This window comes from Centruroides vittatus, unplaced genomic scaffold (genome assembly GCF_030686945.1).
Source record: "Centruroides vittatus isolate TY-2023 unplaced genomic scaffold, ASM3068694v2 scaffold_373, whole genome shotgun sequence".
In the NCBI taxonomy this organism is placed as follows: domain Eukaryota; kingdom Metazoa; phylum Arthropoda; class Arachnida; order Scorpiones; family Buthidae; genus Centruroides; species Centruroides vittatus.
Window position 1 is genome coordinate 929990 of NW_027122704.1, and position 19264 is coordinate 949253.

The 19264-nt window shown below is 28.4% G+C and overlaps 1 protein-coding gene across 1 annotated transcript in view; it reads left to right on the forward strand.

Moving 5' to 3' along the window:
* Window positions 1-19264, forward strand: part of LOC136988657 (ran-binding protein 9-like) — a 31887-nt gene that overhangs the window by 3407 nt on the left and 9216 nt on the right. Inside the window, exons 2-10 of the mRNA XM_067286567.1 lie at window positions 11950-12058; window positions 12132-12184; window positions 14075-14265; window positions 14350-14451; window positions 16343-16425; window positions 16522-16634; window positions 16719-17192; window positions 17264-17385; window positions 17487-17598. Coding sequence (XP_067142668.1) covers window positions 11950-12058; window positions 12132-12184; window positions 14075-14265; window positions 14350-14451; window positions 16343-16425; window positions 16522-16634; window positions 16719-17192; window positions 17264-17385; window positions 17487-17598 — 1359 coding nt within the window. The remainder of the gene's footprint in view (window positions 1-11949; window positions 12059-12131; window positions 12185-14074; window positions 14266-14349; window positions 14452-16342; window positions 16426-16521; window positions 16635-16718; window positions 17193-17263; window positions 17386-17486; window positions 17599-19264) is intronic.

A 19264-nucleotide genomic window follows, 5' to 3' on the forward strand; every position in this document is an offset into this window, starting at 1 on the left:
CAGTTCTGTATTTTATTTATAAATGCATTTTTAGAGGGGAAAAAGTAATCTAAATTTATGAATACATGTACTATACATACATACTTGTAAATGTATGTGTTTACAATTTGGCAGTGTTTACAGTACATTGCAGACTCTTTATTTGTGAATGTGGTTTGCTCTAACACATTATAAAATAAAATGATTTTGTAAGGTTAAATAACAAAAAGAGTTATTAAAATTATTTTGCTATAGTAGATAAAACTAATTTGTTAAATTTACCAATATTTGCATTCAATTTGTTTATTTACATTGTGGATGTAGATGGCTATGGATCATCACCATCAACAGCTGATTCTGAGTATTTTAATATGATTTTTTATACTTTTATTCTTATTTATTGTACAGTAACATGATTTTGTGTGCTTTTAATGCTTTTCTAGTGATATTACAACTTCAATATTTGTGATGGACAGATGTAAAGTCCAATAAAATGACTTAAACTTGATTTTTATTTCTCCATATATTATTATTATTTTTTTGACAAATGACGTGTAATCGAGAACGACTTAACTCAAAACGACGTAACCAGAGGTGTACCTGTACTTTTAATAAAATTAAAACTATGAACAATTTTCAGAAACAAAGGAGTTTATGTAAGGTTACCAAATAAACAGATGTGAAAGGAGGACAATTCCTGTAGGAAAACGTCAAAAAGGAGGGGACAAAAGTTTTTGTAAAAAAAAAAGTATTTTTTATTGAACTTTACAAATACAAATGCCAATGAAACACATACATAATCATTTGTTTTAATTAAGGTTGCTGCACAAAATCATATTTTTCTGATGTGCCAACTCTGTTTAGCATTTATTTGTTTTAGATTTCATCATAAAATTCTAAAAAATTTTGATTGTTAAAGTTGAATTTCACCATAACCAGACTTTTTACTGTTTCAATTGCCATTCTGTTTCGTTTATCTATCCACTGAGATTCCACCAGACTAAATACTCTTTCAGTGGTGGCATTGTGTGTAGGAATTGAAAACATGTATTGGCAAATTTTAAGCAATTCAGAATGTAATTCTGGATTGTCTATTGCCTGAAAAAAAACCAAACCATTTTTCATTTAAATTAGAATTTAAAAAAAAAATAATAATAATTTTTCAAAGAACTATATCGATTTACACACTTTGAATCATCAACTGCAATATGCCTTTCATTTAGATGTTTAACACTTTCCATAATATCCTCCCAGACAGGGATTTTTGTAAGTGACATCCAGTTAAAAATTTTGGACTGTTCAATTTTTGCAATTCAATGATTTAAGTATTCCAGTCCAGTTTGATACATAATCAAGCAATTTCTTTTTATATTTTGGCATTCTTTCACCAATTCTGCATTTTTCTTCAGAATTTTATTCACTGTCAATGGGAGAAAATTTGCTTCTAACCTAACTTTTAATATGAGAAACTTTTTCTAAAATAGACATTGTTTCTATAACACAATTAGATTCTTTCTTCATTTTTAAAAAACTAGTGAAAACTGTAGGCTAATGAATGTACAAACATTAGATATGCTTCATTTAATGGGTTTTTAAAGAATGATTTAAACACAACTGGAGGCTTCTCAATAGATAAGTATTAACTTTTTAGTGGCTCATACATTTTTAATACTCATGTGATTACTGGATATAAGAATAACCAATGGGTCTTGGAATGACTAAGAATTTGCTTATATTCAACTTCGACAAAAGAACAAAATCCTTTTAACTTTCAACCCAGACAGTATAAATAGAGAAATGTTTAAAAATCTTTACAAGAATGCTCTCAATATCAATGGGTAAAGAATCTACAGCATGTTGAATACAATTATTTACAATATGCACTGTACATCTGCTACCTTCTAAATGCTTAATGTCTTGTCTTAGCAATGCAAACCCATTATTTTTTCTGACATGTTCACATGACCCAAAATTTGTGTTGCAGTTGTCTCCCCCAAAAGCAACACATTTTTGTGAACAATTAATTTTTCTCAGAGTATTTGTTAAAAAGTCCTCAATGGTAGCTGCTTTTTCGTTTGAGACTGATGTCATCTGGACAAGTTTATGTTCACTTCCAATAGTTTTGTGATTTAAAATAATGAATTATAACTGGAAATGACTTTGCGTCTTTGTGATTGCTACCATCGGTTGCAATTCCTATGAATAGAATATTTTCTAACTCTTCTAATGTCTTTTCTAATGAATAGGTTGCAAAAACACCTTTTAATCCAAGCTTCTGTCTTGGTTCTGGCAGAAGAAATTCGGGTTGCTACCACCGAGTCATTGAAAATTTTGGAGTTCAGTTTATTTGTGCAATCTACAGATTTAAAGCTAAATGATGTGTGGTAAACTAATGTTAATTCAGTAGCAGCAACCTTCTCCTCTAAACTGGAATTGTGTGGTACAATAAATTTCTCAATCCGAACATTACTTCCAGTCAATGTAATATGACAATCTGTTTCTAGATGTTGCTCTAACGATGTCTTCCCTTTATAAGCAATATTCAGAGTTTGGTTACAAAGTGAACAAAATGCTTTATCATCCTTGTTAGTAGCTTTAAAGTGTTTAAAGCTACTAACAAGTCTGACATCCAAGCTAAGTATTTAATATTCATTTCTTTACTTAATTTGCTTTGCTTTACACTGCTTTCCAACTTTTTAATAATTATATATTTAGTCTGTAATGTAAATGACTTATATTTCTCTTTACACTGATTAATGCTTAGTCATCATATTTCACAAGGATGAATGCACAATATTTCATAATTCCAACTTAGCAAACGGCAAGAGTATATAGGCAATAACAGCATAAATTTTTAATTTTGTGACAGTTTGATTTTGAAATTTAAGTTTGAAATAGTGTATTTACAGTTGAAATTTTCTAGTCATCAAAAGCATACTTTAAATTTCCAAACATTAAATGGGTTGGAAATCAAACAAAATCATTTGACTGTTAATAACAGATCAGAAATAATATTTAAAATTTAAATTACAGCATTAACAAATGAAAATCCTCTACAGTGTAAATTTCTAAGTACAGTGGAACCTCGCTTAACGAGCACCTCGCACAATGAGTATTTCGCATAACGAGCAAAACAAATTGTAAAAATTTGCCTCACTTAATGAATGATGTTTCACATAATGAGTTCCCATGAGGAGAGGGGAAGTCCCGAATTGTGCGCATGTGGCATGCTTCATCAGTATGTGTTTAGCACTCCTTCCGCTAGCATCTTAGTCGCTTGTGATCTCACATATATTTTTCCAAACTTGTGTTCACACATATTACTTATAAACATCAACAACCATAGCTTGTTATATAATAAACATGCCAAATGATATGCAAAATTCTTGGGTCATTAAATGTAATGACCGATTCCAAATTAAATTCCAGAAATGTCTGAATTAAAAATTAACTATTTAGAATTATTAAATTTAATAAGAGATGGAAACATAACTGCCTACCTCTAGTCAAATTAATTAATTTCTAATATTTAATTATAGCCTTTACATAACACAAGAATTTGGCATATGGTTTGGTGTGTTTATCAGACATATTAGTTCTGATTTTTTTTTTTTTGTTTCTGCAAATCGAATTCTCATTCCAGGATGGTTCATTCTGTGTTAAAATAAAAGATGATGATGATTCACGCTCCTTAACAGTGTATATTGTACAATTTTTTTTGAATAAACGTTATACATAAAACATTTGAGCATTTTTTTGGCATGGAATGCATTGTCGTATTTTACATTAACCCTTTCATGTCACTCATTATGTGTGGGAAAAAGTTTTTATTTAAAAACCCTAGTAATAACTTGAGAATATTCTTTGTATGCATAATCCATTATAAGTGATGACTTTCACTTTTTTAAATCTTAATATTATTCATTATATACAGGTTCGCTGTAGCTGAAAGAATTAAAAAAAATATATTGCTCTTATGAGTGTTTCATTCATACTTTTAAAATTGATTCATTATAGCTGAGAGTTCGTTATAAGTGAACACTATTGTATTTTTGTTTTTTAATAATTATTTTATGAATTTTTAAAAGATTCTAATGTGACGTGTGTGTGTGTGTGTGGTAGATAGATAGATATATATCACACACACAATTCTTAGATATATATTTATCTATGTTTATCTGTGTTTAAAAATTTCCTTTGTGATGTCTTTAGTATGGCAGCATTTTGTGAAATGTATATGATATGTTGCCTGTACAAGAAACAAGCACAATAAGTATCTTTCCACACTCTATTCTTCATAGATACTTGAGCAAATCTGCACAACCTCCGTACAAAATAATTTTTCAGCATATGTATTTTTTGCATTGCACGCATTTGATATAGTTATGTCTGATATGTGGTTTATTTTATTTTATTTTATTTTTTTTGTTTTTGTCAGTGAATGTAATGTCTGGACTATTGTAATGGATTGCTTTGTCATTGATTATGGCAGTGTCATAGTATATTTTGTATATTATTTTATATGACTGACTGAGATATACAGGGTGGTTATAATTAAGCTAATGCTATTTAAAACTTGTGTACTCCAATCTAATGACTGAAATAGTATCAAATTTGGTGGGGAACTAATGAAGACAAGGAAAATGATTTTACAAAAAACTGTAGTTTCAAAAGTTGCTGATAGGGGAAAAATAACACTGTGCAATATAAAAACACATTACAATAGACATGTAAATAAATAACAAAGACAAAAGTGAACTGAATCATCACCACCTTTTAATCAGCACATTTACTTCCTGTGTGTTTATCACAGCCTGTGATGATGAACTTTTCTTCAGACATGTTACATTCAGCTGTTTAAAATGTTGTGCATAGGATGCAATTCCTGGGCTATGAAAATGGTAGTCATATTGAAACTGGTCCATTTCTGTATTTTTTACTATCAGTGACTTTTGGAACTACAACATTTTTCATGGAATTTCTCTTCCCATGTCTTCATTAGTTTCCCTCCAATTTTAGCAACATTAAAAGTAGATCAAGCTACATAGGGTTTTAAATAGTGTCAGTTTAATTATAGCCATCCTGTATTTGTAGTATGATTCCTGGGTGTATAGTAGTACTTGTGTGAAAGTTTTTGATGTATTATATTTGCTATTTGATTATGCCAATGTAAGTAGTCTGTTTGTTTGTGCCAAAGGCTTGCAGAATTATTTTTTTCCAACTATTCTAAATTAAAGTTTTTTTTAAGTATTAACAGTTATCTATACTTAAATACCACAGTCAGTGTAAGGTGTTGTAGTCTATGCATCTCAATCATCACTTAAAATAAATTACAATCTTTTCAAGAATCACATGAATCTGTTGATGTTTATAATATTGTTATGGAATGGTATAGAACTTGTAACAAGAAAAACAACCTTAAAATACTAGTATCTTGCCTAAATCCTTGGTTTTGGGATGTTTTTTTGATTTATTCAAAACTTATTTTGTTTGCCAAAATATACAGCAAGTTGTACGTGTTGTATTACTGATGTGGGTTTAATAACTTAAAACCCACATCAATCTTAATTTGAGAAGAGCTTATTTTTATGAAGTAATAAAATATCATATCTAGAGACTATTTCTTAATATTTTCTCTGGAATGTTTGTGATAGAAATCTAGAACAAGGTCTGAATATAAGTAAGCAAAATATTAACATTTGAAACAGAATTTACATATTTATTTTAAACTTGAAACATATTACATGTAACTGTTTATAAGAAAACAGCATTCACTTCCACTGATTTTATAAAAAGATTAATACACCTAGTAATAAATGCTTTTTTGAAGAAAATATTCTGCTTTTCAGAATCACCCAAAAATTTTTATAGATGTTGATTTGAAAAAAGTGAAATTAACTATAGTCCAGTTCAGATAAACTTATTTAGTCTTAAATTATTTTAAAATCCTAATTACATTTCAGATTTTTAGATTAAAAATATTGCATTGACATATTTTTATTTTTGATTAGTTCAGTTTAAACAAGATACTAAATATAGGTTATTACTAATTAATTGGGAAAACTTCTATTGAAATTTAATTTATAAACTCTGAAGAATTTGAACAGAATTATGATATAGCAAAGTAGAGATAAATACATCTTTCATCCATTCTTTTCTTTCCATTTTTTTTAAATCTAAATATATTTACTGATATCATTAAATGTTAATCTTGCATTATATTTCTAGCTAGAATAGATTGCTTTATAAATCAATTAAAATATTCTTTACTCTATAACAATGCATATAAAAATCATCTAGAAACTTATTAATGTCAAAAGATCTTATATTCAGATACAATAGATATAATAATAATTTACATTATATATATATATATATCTATAAGATTCATATGTTACTCTTAATATGTTAGGTTAATGCTTGCTTATAAACACTGTAAAACATTACAGATTTCTTACAATAAATTTTCGGTAGTTAGATGAGATCACACTCTTTTATCTAAGTACAGGAAATCCTCATTAGTTTGAAATTCAAGGGACAAAATAATTGGGACTTCAAATTATTTGAGATTTACATATTTCTGTACACTATGCTAAGTGCCGTGTAGCTGATATAATTTATTAAGCAAATGGAATACAGCTATTTATACAGAGTGCTATTTTTGTTAATTAATAATAATAATATAAATTAGGTTACAACATTGACTCTTATGATGGTCCAGATATCATGAAAAGCGAAGTGGAACACGCCTTGAGAACAGCTAAAAACAGTAAAGCCCCCAGCCCAGATGGTATACATGTAGAGGTACCTAAACTTCTTTCTGGCAAACGTGTTCTCTGTGATGGTGGACCTATTCAATTGTATCTATCCATATGGGTAATATACCAATGGATTGGCTTAAGTCAACTTTCATAGCTCTACCGAAGAAACCAAATGTGAAACAATGTAACGAACACTGGCTGATAAGTTTAATGAGCCATGTGCTGAAACTTTTTTAAAAATCATACATGCATGCATTTATAAAAGATGTGAAGAGACAATAAGCAATGCACAATTTGGATTCAGAAATGGGTTCGGCACATGAGAAGTGCTTTTTAGCACCCAAGTGTTGGTTCAAAGGTGTTGTGATGTCAACGTAGATGTATTTGCCTGTTTCTTGGATTATGAAAAGGCATTCAACATGATAAAGCATGACAGGTTGATGCAAATTTTAAAGAACTTAGGACTCGATGGCAGAGAGATCCATCTCATCGCAAACCTTTACTGGAATCAAAGGCCTCGGTTCGTGTGGAGGGTAGTATGACAGAGGAAATCTGCATCTCGCCTCAGAAACTTTAAAATCGAAAAAAGTTTGTCTGTGACTAAGACAAATGTTTCCTGTTTGACAAATTTTAAAATTTTCTATTTAACTTAAAATATTGGCCCTTATGTTCTTACACTATTAATATCTCAATCTTAATATCATGCAGTTTTTATTAAAAAATTTTTTTATTGCATTTCTTAATGTGAGGATCTGGGAATTGTTTTTCTGTTGAATTTTGAAAAAAAGCTAAGTTATAAGATTTTTTTAGTCCCATCCATTTCCCATGAAATAGACGATGACATATTGTTTTAACGCTAAACATTCATCTAGCCTTTGATACAACCAGTCCCTTCCCCTCGCATTAACCTGAGAAAGTGTCAAAAATATGTGAAAACAAGCAACTGTTAAAGTGTGAGAAAGTTGACATTTAACCAAGTCCACAGGGAGAATCTAAAAAACAATCTGAATAAATCCTAAACATGTTAGTCAATTTTGTTTAATTCTCTCCATCCAGCAATGACATATTTGAAGTGTCATCACTACCAAACAAACAGTCACCTACCTGATCAGATTCCCACACCTGATGAGGATATAATGTGAGTGCACTCAATCTTTGGGGCAATCATCTGGTAAAAGCTATCTTTTTGATTTGGTGCCTTATCTGTGAATAGTCCTGTAGGGAATATCTTTGTTTTTGTGATTTGTGCAAGTGTTGTCCTGAATGTCTCCTCTGGTTCTCCATGGATAGTCTACCACAGAAATGATCGCCACTACTGCAAAGAAGTAGGATGATTAACCGATTTTATGTAAACTCTCTCTCGGTTCGTTAATGCATAGGTGATTTGGAACATGGAAATTGTATTGCTAGTCTGTAATCCCTTAATATTTATATTTGTTGTAACCGTTGTAATCACTTTACTCTATATTAAATTTGTTAAATTTTAAAGATGGTTGCTCTTACTCGTGTATTGCTGATACCTCGACGACCTCGCTAACCCTCCCACTCGAACTACGAAGCCCCTCCTATTCAAACATAATTAAAGCTGAATATATCGGAATATGCATGAGTTAAGATGCACATTAAACTATCCTAACTGGTGTCAGGTCCTGATGTCGGAAGGCTCTTGCAATCCCAACAACAATTAATAGATTATGCCATCCAGTGACAAAGTGAGCAATCTTTACCGGATTGTCGCCGATCAAAGAGGTCAACAGTGCAACCTGTAATCCCCAGCTTCTCACATTAATGATATTTTTTTTTATAATTATATATTATTTATTAATTACACTGTGTTTCCTGCATTCAAGTATAGGACAACGAGAGCAAGATCAAAAACAAAAGCCAAAAACTGTAAAAGCATCAGTGTAATACTTTACTTTAAGTTTGTGTACTTTTCTAAAAGTTCTGTTTCTGTTCTTGTCTTGCAAGCATGTTATCAGAAAATTTTAAGGATGGTGTAGTAAATAAGAAACATGTTATGTATATTACAAAATAATGTTTCATGTCTTCAAGAAAACCTTCAGTTACCTACAACACATTTAATTACATTCTCCTTGGATGCAATGTTGCAATATACAGTAGAGCATTGATTATCCGACCCCCGATCAACCGTCACGTCTGTTAACCGACTGCATTCTAGTCGGCAAATTCAAATGTCCGCTAGTGATGTGGTGCTACAATATTTGGTTATGTCTTGGCTACTTTAATATTATTTTTGTTAAATTTTTCCGTGTTTTAGCTGGAAACACTGGCTCGACCATGAAAGGGAGGCCAGTATTTAAACCAGGCTTAATTTTCTATTTTTTCTTTATTTCTGTATTTATTTTGGGCGAAATAAAGAAATAATTTAATGATGATTATTATTTTTAAAAAAATTTTGTTAGGCTTAACATCGATGAAAATTCAACGCGAAGTAGGTTAATAGCGATGTACTAATATGCTTATTACATGGGATATACTAATATACTAATAATGTATTTTTTCATACTTTTCGGTTATCTGTTTTTTCAGTTATCTGACCAACCTCAGTTCCCAATTGAGTTGGATAATCAATGCTCTATTGTATTTATAACTTTGTCAGTATCAACATGAAAGTCATAATGACAATGAATTAGGGCCATTCCTGTTCAGCCATTGAAGCTGTCATGTTTTACTCAATCTTCTCAACATTCTGGCTGACCTTACACATTCACATGATGCTGTGTTATTGTTTCAAAGTTTCAGCAACATGAAAATGTTTGGAAACATAACTAGATCACCTGTTTTCACCAATTTAGCCAGTGCATGACAACAACTCATCTGAATTTTTGCTAAACCAGTTTTTCCATTGAAATGACTCACCTTTTGAGCAGCTCAGGATTTAGCCAGGTCATCACAGTACATGTCAATGCATCCTCTTGGGGATGCTGTTGTATATTTTTTAAAATTTATTAAAAACTTAATGCAATATTTTCATGCTATTTGATGAAAATTAATATGTTATCTTACAAATTATATAATACTGGAAAAATTTTAATATTAAATGTATGTATTACGAACCCTCTAACCCAGTGGTTCTCAATCCGTGGTCTGCGGAACACGGGTGCTCCATGAAGCCACTTCAAGTGTTCCGCGAAAAACAAATATACAATTAAAAGTTGTTGAAAAAGAAAAATCAATACAATGTAAAATAATTTTTGTATGGGAATGTGATTAGCAAACATCAATGTTGTCATTACTAGACCGAATGCACTTGATTTCAAAAAGGTTTGCCACCCCTGCTTTAAAGCTGATGTATAGTAAGTGTTCTGCAGAAAACAATGTGAAAGTTTAGTGTTCCTCAACTTCAAAAAGATCGAGAACCACTGCTCTAACCTATGCCTGGGTCACCATTTATTGCATCATCAACATTTTATACATTAAAAACAAAATTCAAGCTTAAAAATATAGAATATTTTTTTATCATTAAACAGTATAAACATCAATCAGACCTGAACTTTATGATATATCATAATCCTACACACCAGAAAAAGGGAATCTACAGAGTCATTAGACCCCTCACTGATGATGCACATGTCTTGGTCTGGTTATGTTTTGGACTGCAGATATAAGACACCATTGATTTTTGTAAGTTGTGCCTCTATTTTGGACAAGTAAAAATGGATGAAAAGTTTTCTGAGAATTAAGAAAATATCATAATTTAGTAATAACTCTGCAAAGCAAGTGTTGTTTCAAATGGAATAATGCAATGCTTTTAAAATAAAACTGTGTGGTATGGGAAAAATATCTTTGGTATATTATTTAGATTCTATGTAATTATGAGAATTTTTTTAGGAAGGTAAACATGCTTTTTATAATATATATTTTTTATCTTTTTAAGAAAATTTCATCTTATTATTTCTTTTAAATCAGATCTTTTTTTTGGTTGTAATTAGATGTTAAAATCTGTTTATTAATTTAATCCTTATAAAGTAAAACTTCTCTAACTCAAATGTCTGTCACTTGAATATTTCTCTAACTTGAAGAAAATGAAGCACTTGATAGATCTCAATAGAATAGCACTGGAATTTAATGTTTTCAACTTGAATTTCATTAACTCAAATTTTCTCAAGTTGAAGGTTTTCATGGTCCCAATAATTGTTTGTTACTTTCAACGTCTCTGACTCAAATTTTAATATTTATTCTATTCAAAATGATCCTAATTATCAGATTTCCAAGAAATTTTCAGACAGTTGTATCTCTCTGCAAATAGATGTTGGACATTAATGTTCCAGTCCAAAGCGAGAAGACCTCTCACTTGATCTGAACAAGATGTACCTGCAAAACTGTTTGATTCCATTAGTTACATTGAACATTTTGCTGAAAAGTATTTTATACAATGAATACAATGAAAAATGTATTTTCATTGTATTCATTAGCAGAAAAATGTAAAATAATTTTCATTTATTGTCACAAAACACTTAAGAAAAAATTTTTTGTTAAAATATTTCAAGAAAATTTATATTTATAGTCCTAACAGTATACAAACTGAAAAATAGGATGAAACTAAATATTTGAAAAAGGGGGGCAATTAGCCTCTAGAATTACTGAAAACTAAAGATCAGATAATATAATATACCAAAGACACTATCATTATGAATAGAAAAGATTTCTTTCTACTTATCAGAGAAGTGTTTATTTCAAACTCTAATCTAGTGTAGTTTTATTAATATAAACATCTGGAATTGTTTATTGATCTCGTGCTAGTATTCGACTATTATTGTATCAAATATTCACAAAAATTTGTTATAACCCCAATTAGTTTTTCTGTAATTACAGCAGTTAAGATTTCATTAAATTTCTTCAAATGAAAATGACTTTGAAATTATAAATCTTCGTTGTAGTCATTTACCTTAATACATTTTATCTGAGTTTAAATGTTAAATATGTTAACATATTTTTACTGCATTATTAAATTGGAATGTTATTTTTAATACTACTAAAAACAGAAAGTCATAAAATGTTCAGTTTATCATCCTCTTTCATTGTATTTTTTAAAATTATTATCTCTCATATTTTATCTTAAGTTTCATAAACAATTTTGTCATCGTTTGATAACTGTACACGTAAATTTAAAAAGAAATAAATGTTTTTTTATTTTAGTACTGTATTTAAAATTATAATAAAAAATATTTTTGTTCAATCTTAGGCATTGGAAAGAAAAAAGAAGCATTTAATATTCAAACAGCTAATTCTATCCCTCCATCTTGTGGATTATATTATTTCGAAGTAAAAGTGATCAGCAAAGGTCAAGAAGGGTATGGAAAATATATATATATATATATTTTTTTATAAAGCTATGCCATAATTGAAATTATCTATTTATTTTAGTTACATTGGTATAGGATTGTCAGCTGATAATGTAAATATTAACAAATTACCAGGTAAGATAAATATTTTTAAAACCATATTAGTTTTTACATAATTCTTTTAATTTACATTATATTATGTGTATAAAATGCAAATGTATATGACTAATCATTTTGTGAAATATATAGGTGTTTAGAATTTGTTGACTGGCTAAACATATTTAGTAAAATGTAAACCACAACAGTTATGGATATTGGTTATTGCACAGCTATAATAACTCAAATTTTTGTCACAAAGTACAGACATCCAAAAAATTTGGTAAACTATGACATGGGTGTCTTTTAGTAGCATGTACAATATCTGATCTGTAATTGATTACTTGCCAAGAGTTTTGGGAGACTGAACCCATTCTTTTGATTTAGTGTTTTATCTCTAAGGAAAGAAAATTAATGACATTGCAATCTGCTTTTTTATGTAATTTACAAAAAAAATTTGGAGATATGGAGTTAGGAAGTGAGAGGACAATGGAATACCCTAGCTATTGTCCAGAAAATCTATTTAAGAAATTGAGCATATATAATAACCAGTGTGGTGGTGCTTCATCCTGCTGGAAAAAACACCAGGTTGCATTTTTCCAATTGAGGAATACCAAACAATTTTAGCATATCCAAGTAATTAACTTTTTCTTTTACAGAGAGAAATTTTCTGCAAACATTTTAGAATGAAGCTTTCAGTTGATGTATTAATACAAAAAAACTGTTTTGCAATATCTATTCTGTTTAATTCTTTCATTAAACATCTTAATCCAGTCAATAAATTATGGATTCCCTATATAGTTCTTTCTCTCATAATTTATTAGTATGTTTTATTAAATGTAAAAGTAATTTATAGCATTACTTTTAACAATCATTTCATTTACTTTTATTTATAATAGTATAATTTTGAAGTTTTAATGAGTAAAATTGTTCAATATTTTAATAATTCTAATCTGTTATTTTAGTGACTGCTTTTTTTTTCAAAGTTTAATTTTTGAGAAATTAAACTTTCCCTTTTTTATAGACTTAGATTATGATATAATAGCATTTCTGGATTGGAAATAATTCAATTTGGCAAGGATTTTTAATGCATTTTGCAACTAGCTTTATATCTGTGTTCACCAACTTGCCTTTTATTGACAAGTTTTTGGTCGACAACAAAAAGGAAGCATATATAAGAAGAAATATTGCAATGTAAAGGAAAAGTCAGTTGATATCAGTAAAAGATGATTTAAAAGTAAATATTTGGAAGAATTCAACAGATACAATAAAAAATCTTAAATTGAACAATCCTTCTCTACATTTTTATATTGGCTAAATTATTAGAACATTTTTTCACTTTAGTACAATGTACAAAAGATCAAAACAAATCATGGAAGAATTAAAAAAACATTGGATATAAGATAACTTATATATGTAGATGTGAATACAACTATTAAACCGATTAAAAATGATTCAAAATGAACGTCGTTGTATCCTGACTATTTTTGTCCATAATATTAATATTGTCAATTTGTTATTGATCATAAAATGAATATATTTTTGAATTAATACAAAGAGAGCTGCTGAATAAATAATTATTCCTGAATGTTAATGTATGTAAAACAAAATTAAAATCGGACGTTTGGCGCCGCTTTCCTGTAAGCCTAGAAGTTTGGAATGTCGTCCACTGACTTTCCAAACACCATTGTCAAACTTCTAGGCTTACAGGAAAGCGGAGCCCAACATACACGTTTTCATGTTTAAAATTTTGGCCTCAACCTCACTAATAAGAGAAAGTATACTATAAATCTATATCTATTAATAAATTTGAGTGATATGATTTTGATATGTTGATGTAAATCAATATTTTCTTATATTTTCTTTCACAGAATATTAGTTTCAAGTTTTTGTAAACATATAATTATATATTTCTTGAAATTAATCTAGGTTGGGATAAGTTAACTTACAGTTATCATGGTGATGATGGATGTATATTTTGTTCAAGTGGAGCAGGACAACCATATGGCCCTACATTTACAACTGGAGATGTTATTGGCTGTGGTGTTAATTTTTTAGATAACACTTGCTTCTTTACAAAAAATGGTCATAATTTAGGATTAGCTTTTAAGGATATTCAAGTAAAAAGGATCTTTTTTTTTTTTTTTTTTTATAATCTGAAATCAATGAAGTTATTCAAAAATTTGTTTTATTGTAAATTTCAGGGCAATTTATATCCAACAATTGGTTTACAAACACCAGGTCAGATTATAGATACAAATTTTGGACAACATCAATTTGTATATGATATTACAGATATGATTCAGGTAATTTATGATAGTTTTTAAATTTTTTTATGAAGATAATTCAGAAATAATAATAATACTAGAAAAATCATGATTCAATATTAATGTATAGATTAGGGGCACAGACATATGTAAAAATCTGTATAACTTGTAATATGGAGTAATAATTCCTAATTATCAATTGAGCCATGGAAGTGATTTAAGTCCATTTAAAAAAAAATTGAGTTAATGATGATATTAGTTACAATTCTGGGATCTTTTTATTTTTTAACAATTTGCAGTCAAGATATTCAAAATTGCCATGATTTTGTTAATACATAATTATCAGTTACCAATATTTTTTTGAATCAATACAAATGCAAACCTTTAAATATTTTGATTTAAAAATAAATGGACTTAAACCACTTTCATTTGCAATGGCCGTGTTATTAGAGATGTCACTTTTGTTGTAATTTAATATTTTGTGTGTTTGAGAGCACGTAACTATTGAGATCTTATATACAGTTTTTTACATTATTGTATAAATTGTGTAAAGTGTTTTGAGTCTTCTCTTATTATAAAACTTTCAACAATTTACATCATACATAGAAATAATTTTAGTTAAATGAGAATATTTTGTTTCAGTTTCATAATTTTCTAAAATTCGAACAAAAGAAAACATGGAATAATGACACTAAATATTTAAATTTGTTTTAAATTAGTTGAATTAAAAAATTAAAACACAAATTATGCAACTGTTTTGGTTAATTTAATAATCTCTTAATTACAAATTGTGTTAAATCATTTCAAGTAAATATAAATGCATTAATAATCCCTTTTTTAGTTTATAAGCTAGAATTTTTAAGATAATATAAAATTAGTATATAAATTTTATTTTCTTAATTTGTTAATATGAGAATGTACAGAAAAAAAATTATTGCTTTTTTTACCATTTTTATTTACTTTAAAAATTGAAAATAAACATTTATAGTTATATTTTTAAATTTTTATTATATTTATATAAATATACTAGTTTTACTTTATTATATGTAATTAAAATGAACTAAATAGAAACTCACCATATATTCATGCAATAATGGAGTAGTTTATTATCACCTGCTTCATTATTCCTTTAAGGAATAAATGATGTCTACCAATGGTAGAATATACACTTTGGTCTTTTTTATATTAAATCTAAAATTAAAAAATATTCAAGTGTTCTTTCTTTTTTTGATTACTAAATCATCCATTTAACATTTATATTTTGTTTCTTTTCTATTAACATTTTTTAACTTCTTTTTGCACACTTAGAAGATTAAATGAAAGAGAGAAGAAAAGAAATTATTAATATTAAAATGCTTACTTCAAGAAGCCAAATCCTTAATTGAATAATAAGAAAAATTTGTCCTGATTCAGGACAACTTTAGTTTACAATTCGTATAAAACAATTATGAATGCCATTGCTCTTTAAGTTAAAATTTAACTTAAGTTTGAAATGTTTTACAATTTTTCAGCAAATCAAATATTATTTAAATGTTTGCATTGAAACATGTAGTAGTTGAAAAAAAGGAAATATTTTAAATATGCTAGTTTTTATATTATAGATGGATAATAAGTTTGCTTTAAAATATGAAAATGGCTAAATAAAAAATACTATGCTGAATATCAAAACTTAAGTTTTGAATTGTTATCTGATCAATTAGTTATTGTGTGAAATGAATTAATTTTTCCAATTTAAACTCTCAGAATGACTAAGATTTTTATTGTATAATTGATTTCCTTGCTACCTATAACCTAAAATTTTCAATGCTGTATTTGTTTAAGAAAAGAGTGAAGTATAGAATTGTCTGTCATGTCCTTTTGACATTGAATAATCTTGTTTTAGCTTGCATTATTAGTTCTAGACTATATTTTGTTATATTGTTTGATACAGGGAATGAAAAAAAAGTTTAAAGGAACTGTGGAGAACTTCCCAGTAAGTGAAAATAAAGAAGTATGGCATATATTGCTTCAGAGGTATGCTAACCTTAAATTTCATTAATAATAAAATATATCCTAGTTTTTCAGTATTTTATTAATACTGAAATTTTGAAATATTTTTTTCTCTATTAGCATTGTACAATCGTATCTTGTACACCATGGTTACTGTAACACAGCACAAGTCTTTGCCAAGAGTACACAACAAAAGATAGATGAAGATCTCTCATCAATAAAGAAACGTAAACGTAAATATTTGTTTTAATAACTAATGTAAATTTGTACATGCCAAGAAAAAACGTATGAAATAGTCTTAATAAATTTTATTTCAGAACTACAAGAATTGTTAATAAATGGTCAGGTAGGAGATGCTATAGAAAAGACCAAGGAATTGTATCCAGTTCTATTTGAGAAAGACATAAATCTTCAGTTTATGCTTGAGTGTCAACATTTCATTGAAGTATTGAAAAATACAAGCAATACAAATAGAAAATTACCAGTTGTTCAACAAAATAGTTGTTCTGTTAATAACATTAAGAGAACCAATTGTACAGAATCAAAATTCTTCACAAATTCCAATAAAAAACTGCCAAAAGTAGAAAATGATATAAAAAATTCATTAAATACTAATAATAGTTTAAATTATCGAACAAATTTAGAATCAACCAATTCATCCTGGTTTTCCAGTAATTACTTAAATAGTTCAAATAATTTGCCTGTGTTTTTACCTACATCTATATTTAATACAATTTCTAATATTCCAAGACACGAGTCATATAAAAGTATGACAGAAATAACAAATTCAGGTATATATCGTTTTTTCAAGAAATACCTTTATATACTCATTTCATTACCGTATTTTATTATATAATTTTAGAGTGTAAAGGCAGTAAATTACATACAGAAAAGATGCTACAGTTGGGAAGAAAACTTAATACTATGAATAATTGGATGAAATCAATTCCAGGGTATAATGAAATTAACAATGATATGTTACAGGTTTGTTGTTGTTTTTAAAATTAATATATAATTGTTCATTAATATTAAGAAATATACAGATTAATTTTTAGTACAAAATTACAATGTGATTATATTTTTAGGATGTATTTAGTTTGGTTGCATATGCTGATCCAGTAAATAGTCCATTAGGATATCTTCTTCATCAGTCTGAAAGAGAGATTGTCTGTGATAAAGTAAATAGTGCAATATTAGGTAAATAATGTTTTAATTATCATTAGTAACATAATTATTGCTTTTTGTACATATCTATCTAATTTATATTTTCTTGAAATATTTATAAAAAATATTAACAACGTGCAACTTATATAATTATCTTTGATATATTTTTGTTAGCTTATTAAGTTGTTCCAACTTCTGATATTTCAAAAACTGGAGCAACTTACTATCAACAATTTTTATTTAGTTACATTTAAAAATATGCTACTAGTAATTTTTTCAGTTTCCACTAGAAAAATTTAGCAAATTGTCTTTTAGAAGAAATTGAAATAATTAAAACAAAAGTATATTTGTTTTATGCTAGAAAAAGTTGAATTACATTTAATGACCTCATGCAGTTTATTATTATTTTGTTCATTTATAGTTCGGTTGCTTGCTTAAAGATCTAAAAATGATGTAAATTAATATAGTTTAATTTTATTTTGTATATAATTTTTTCCTGATAACTAAAACTGCTTGCTTTGATACAAGATCAATCAAATATTGAATATCTTTACATTTGATATTATGATTTTGAATTTGATACTAGATTTTATCTGCTGAATTTTGATACAAGAATGCACTTCATTAGTTCTTGTTTCAATTAATTGCCATAATTCTTTATTTTGATTTATTGAATTATTTGACTAAAGAAGAAACAAAATTCTATGCTTGGAGAGCAAGTTGTTATATTTCTATTCAATTTTTATTTTATTTAAATACAGTATCTACAGACTAATGACATCTTACTTCATATATTGTTCATCTTATTGAAAAATTCATTTTTAATTTTTGAACAAATTTCATTTATATAAGACTTCTGTTCTCATTTCAACATAAATGATTATTTATCATTCCATTGACAAATATTAGTTACATATATTAAGTATTAAAGTTCTCCCAATACTATTATAGATGTAGAATATTGTGGGATCACCGGGAGGTAGGACGGAGTCGTACCTCCTTTGTTTCGGCTGACAGGTCGGCAAGACCCACCTTACTGTCGGATGGCTGGATTCTGTCTGATATCCCGAATTGTCGGGATTAAGTAATTAATTGTCAGGTCGAGTGGAGGAATTTAGTGGATTTGTCGATAAGGCAATAGCAATACTCAAATAAATAACACCATTGTAACAAATAAACAAGATTTATTATGGACAAAATTAAACAGATACAAAATGGTCAGCAATCTCTAAAAGCTAGCGCGAGCCTACTGCGGGGGGGGGGTATAACCTCGTCCTGGCTATTATTTCTTTCGTCGGATATTGTCAGGGTTGAGAAGATTGTCGGAAGAGCTTTTCTCGAGGAGGACACAAATGAAATTGATCAGACGACCCTGTTACTTCCTCATCATTCCCCTTTTATACCTTCAGTTACGTGGATGGTTATCGCCAATAGCGATTATCGATGATTAAGATTTTGTGACTCTGGTTTAAATCTGCTGAGAAAGGAAAACGAACTTCGGCGGAGGAAGGATGAACGTCCGTTTTTGTTGATTTAAAGTTTTTGATATGGATTTCCGTTGTGGGGGTGGTTGTTTAAGGGACTGTTGGTCCCGATGTTGGGGGGGTTTGCTTGGTCCGGCCCCTCACAATATTTTATAGTTTTTGCTAAATGTGCAGGAAGCATAATTCATTTGGAAAACAACAAATGTTTGCTATAT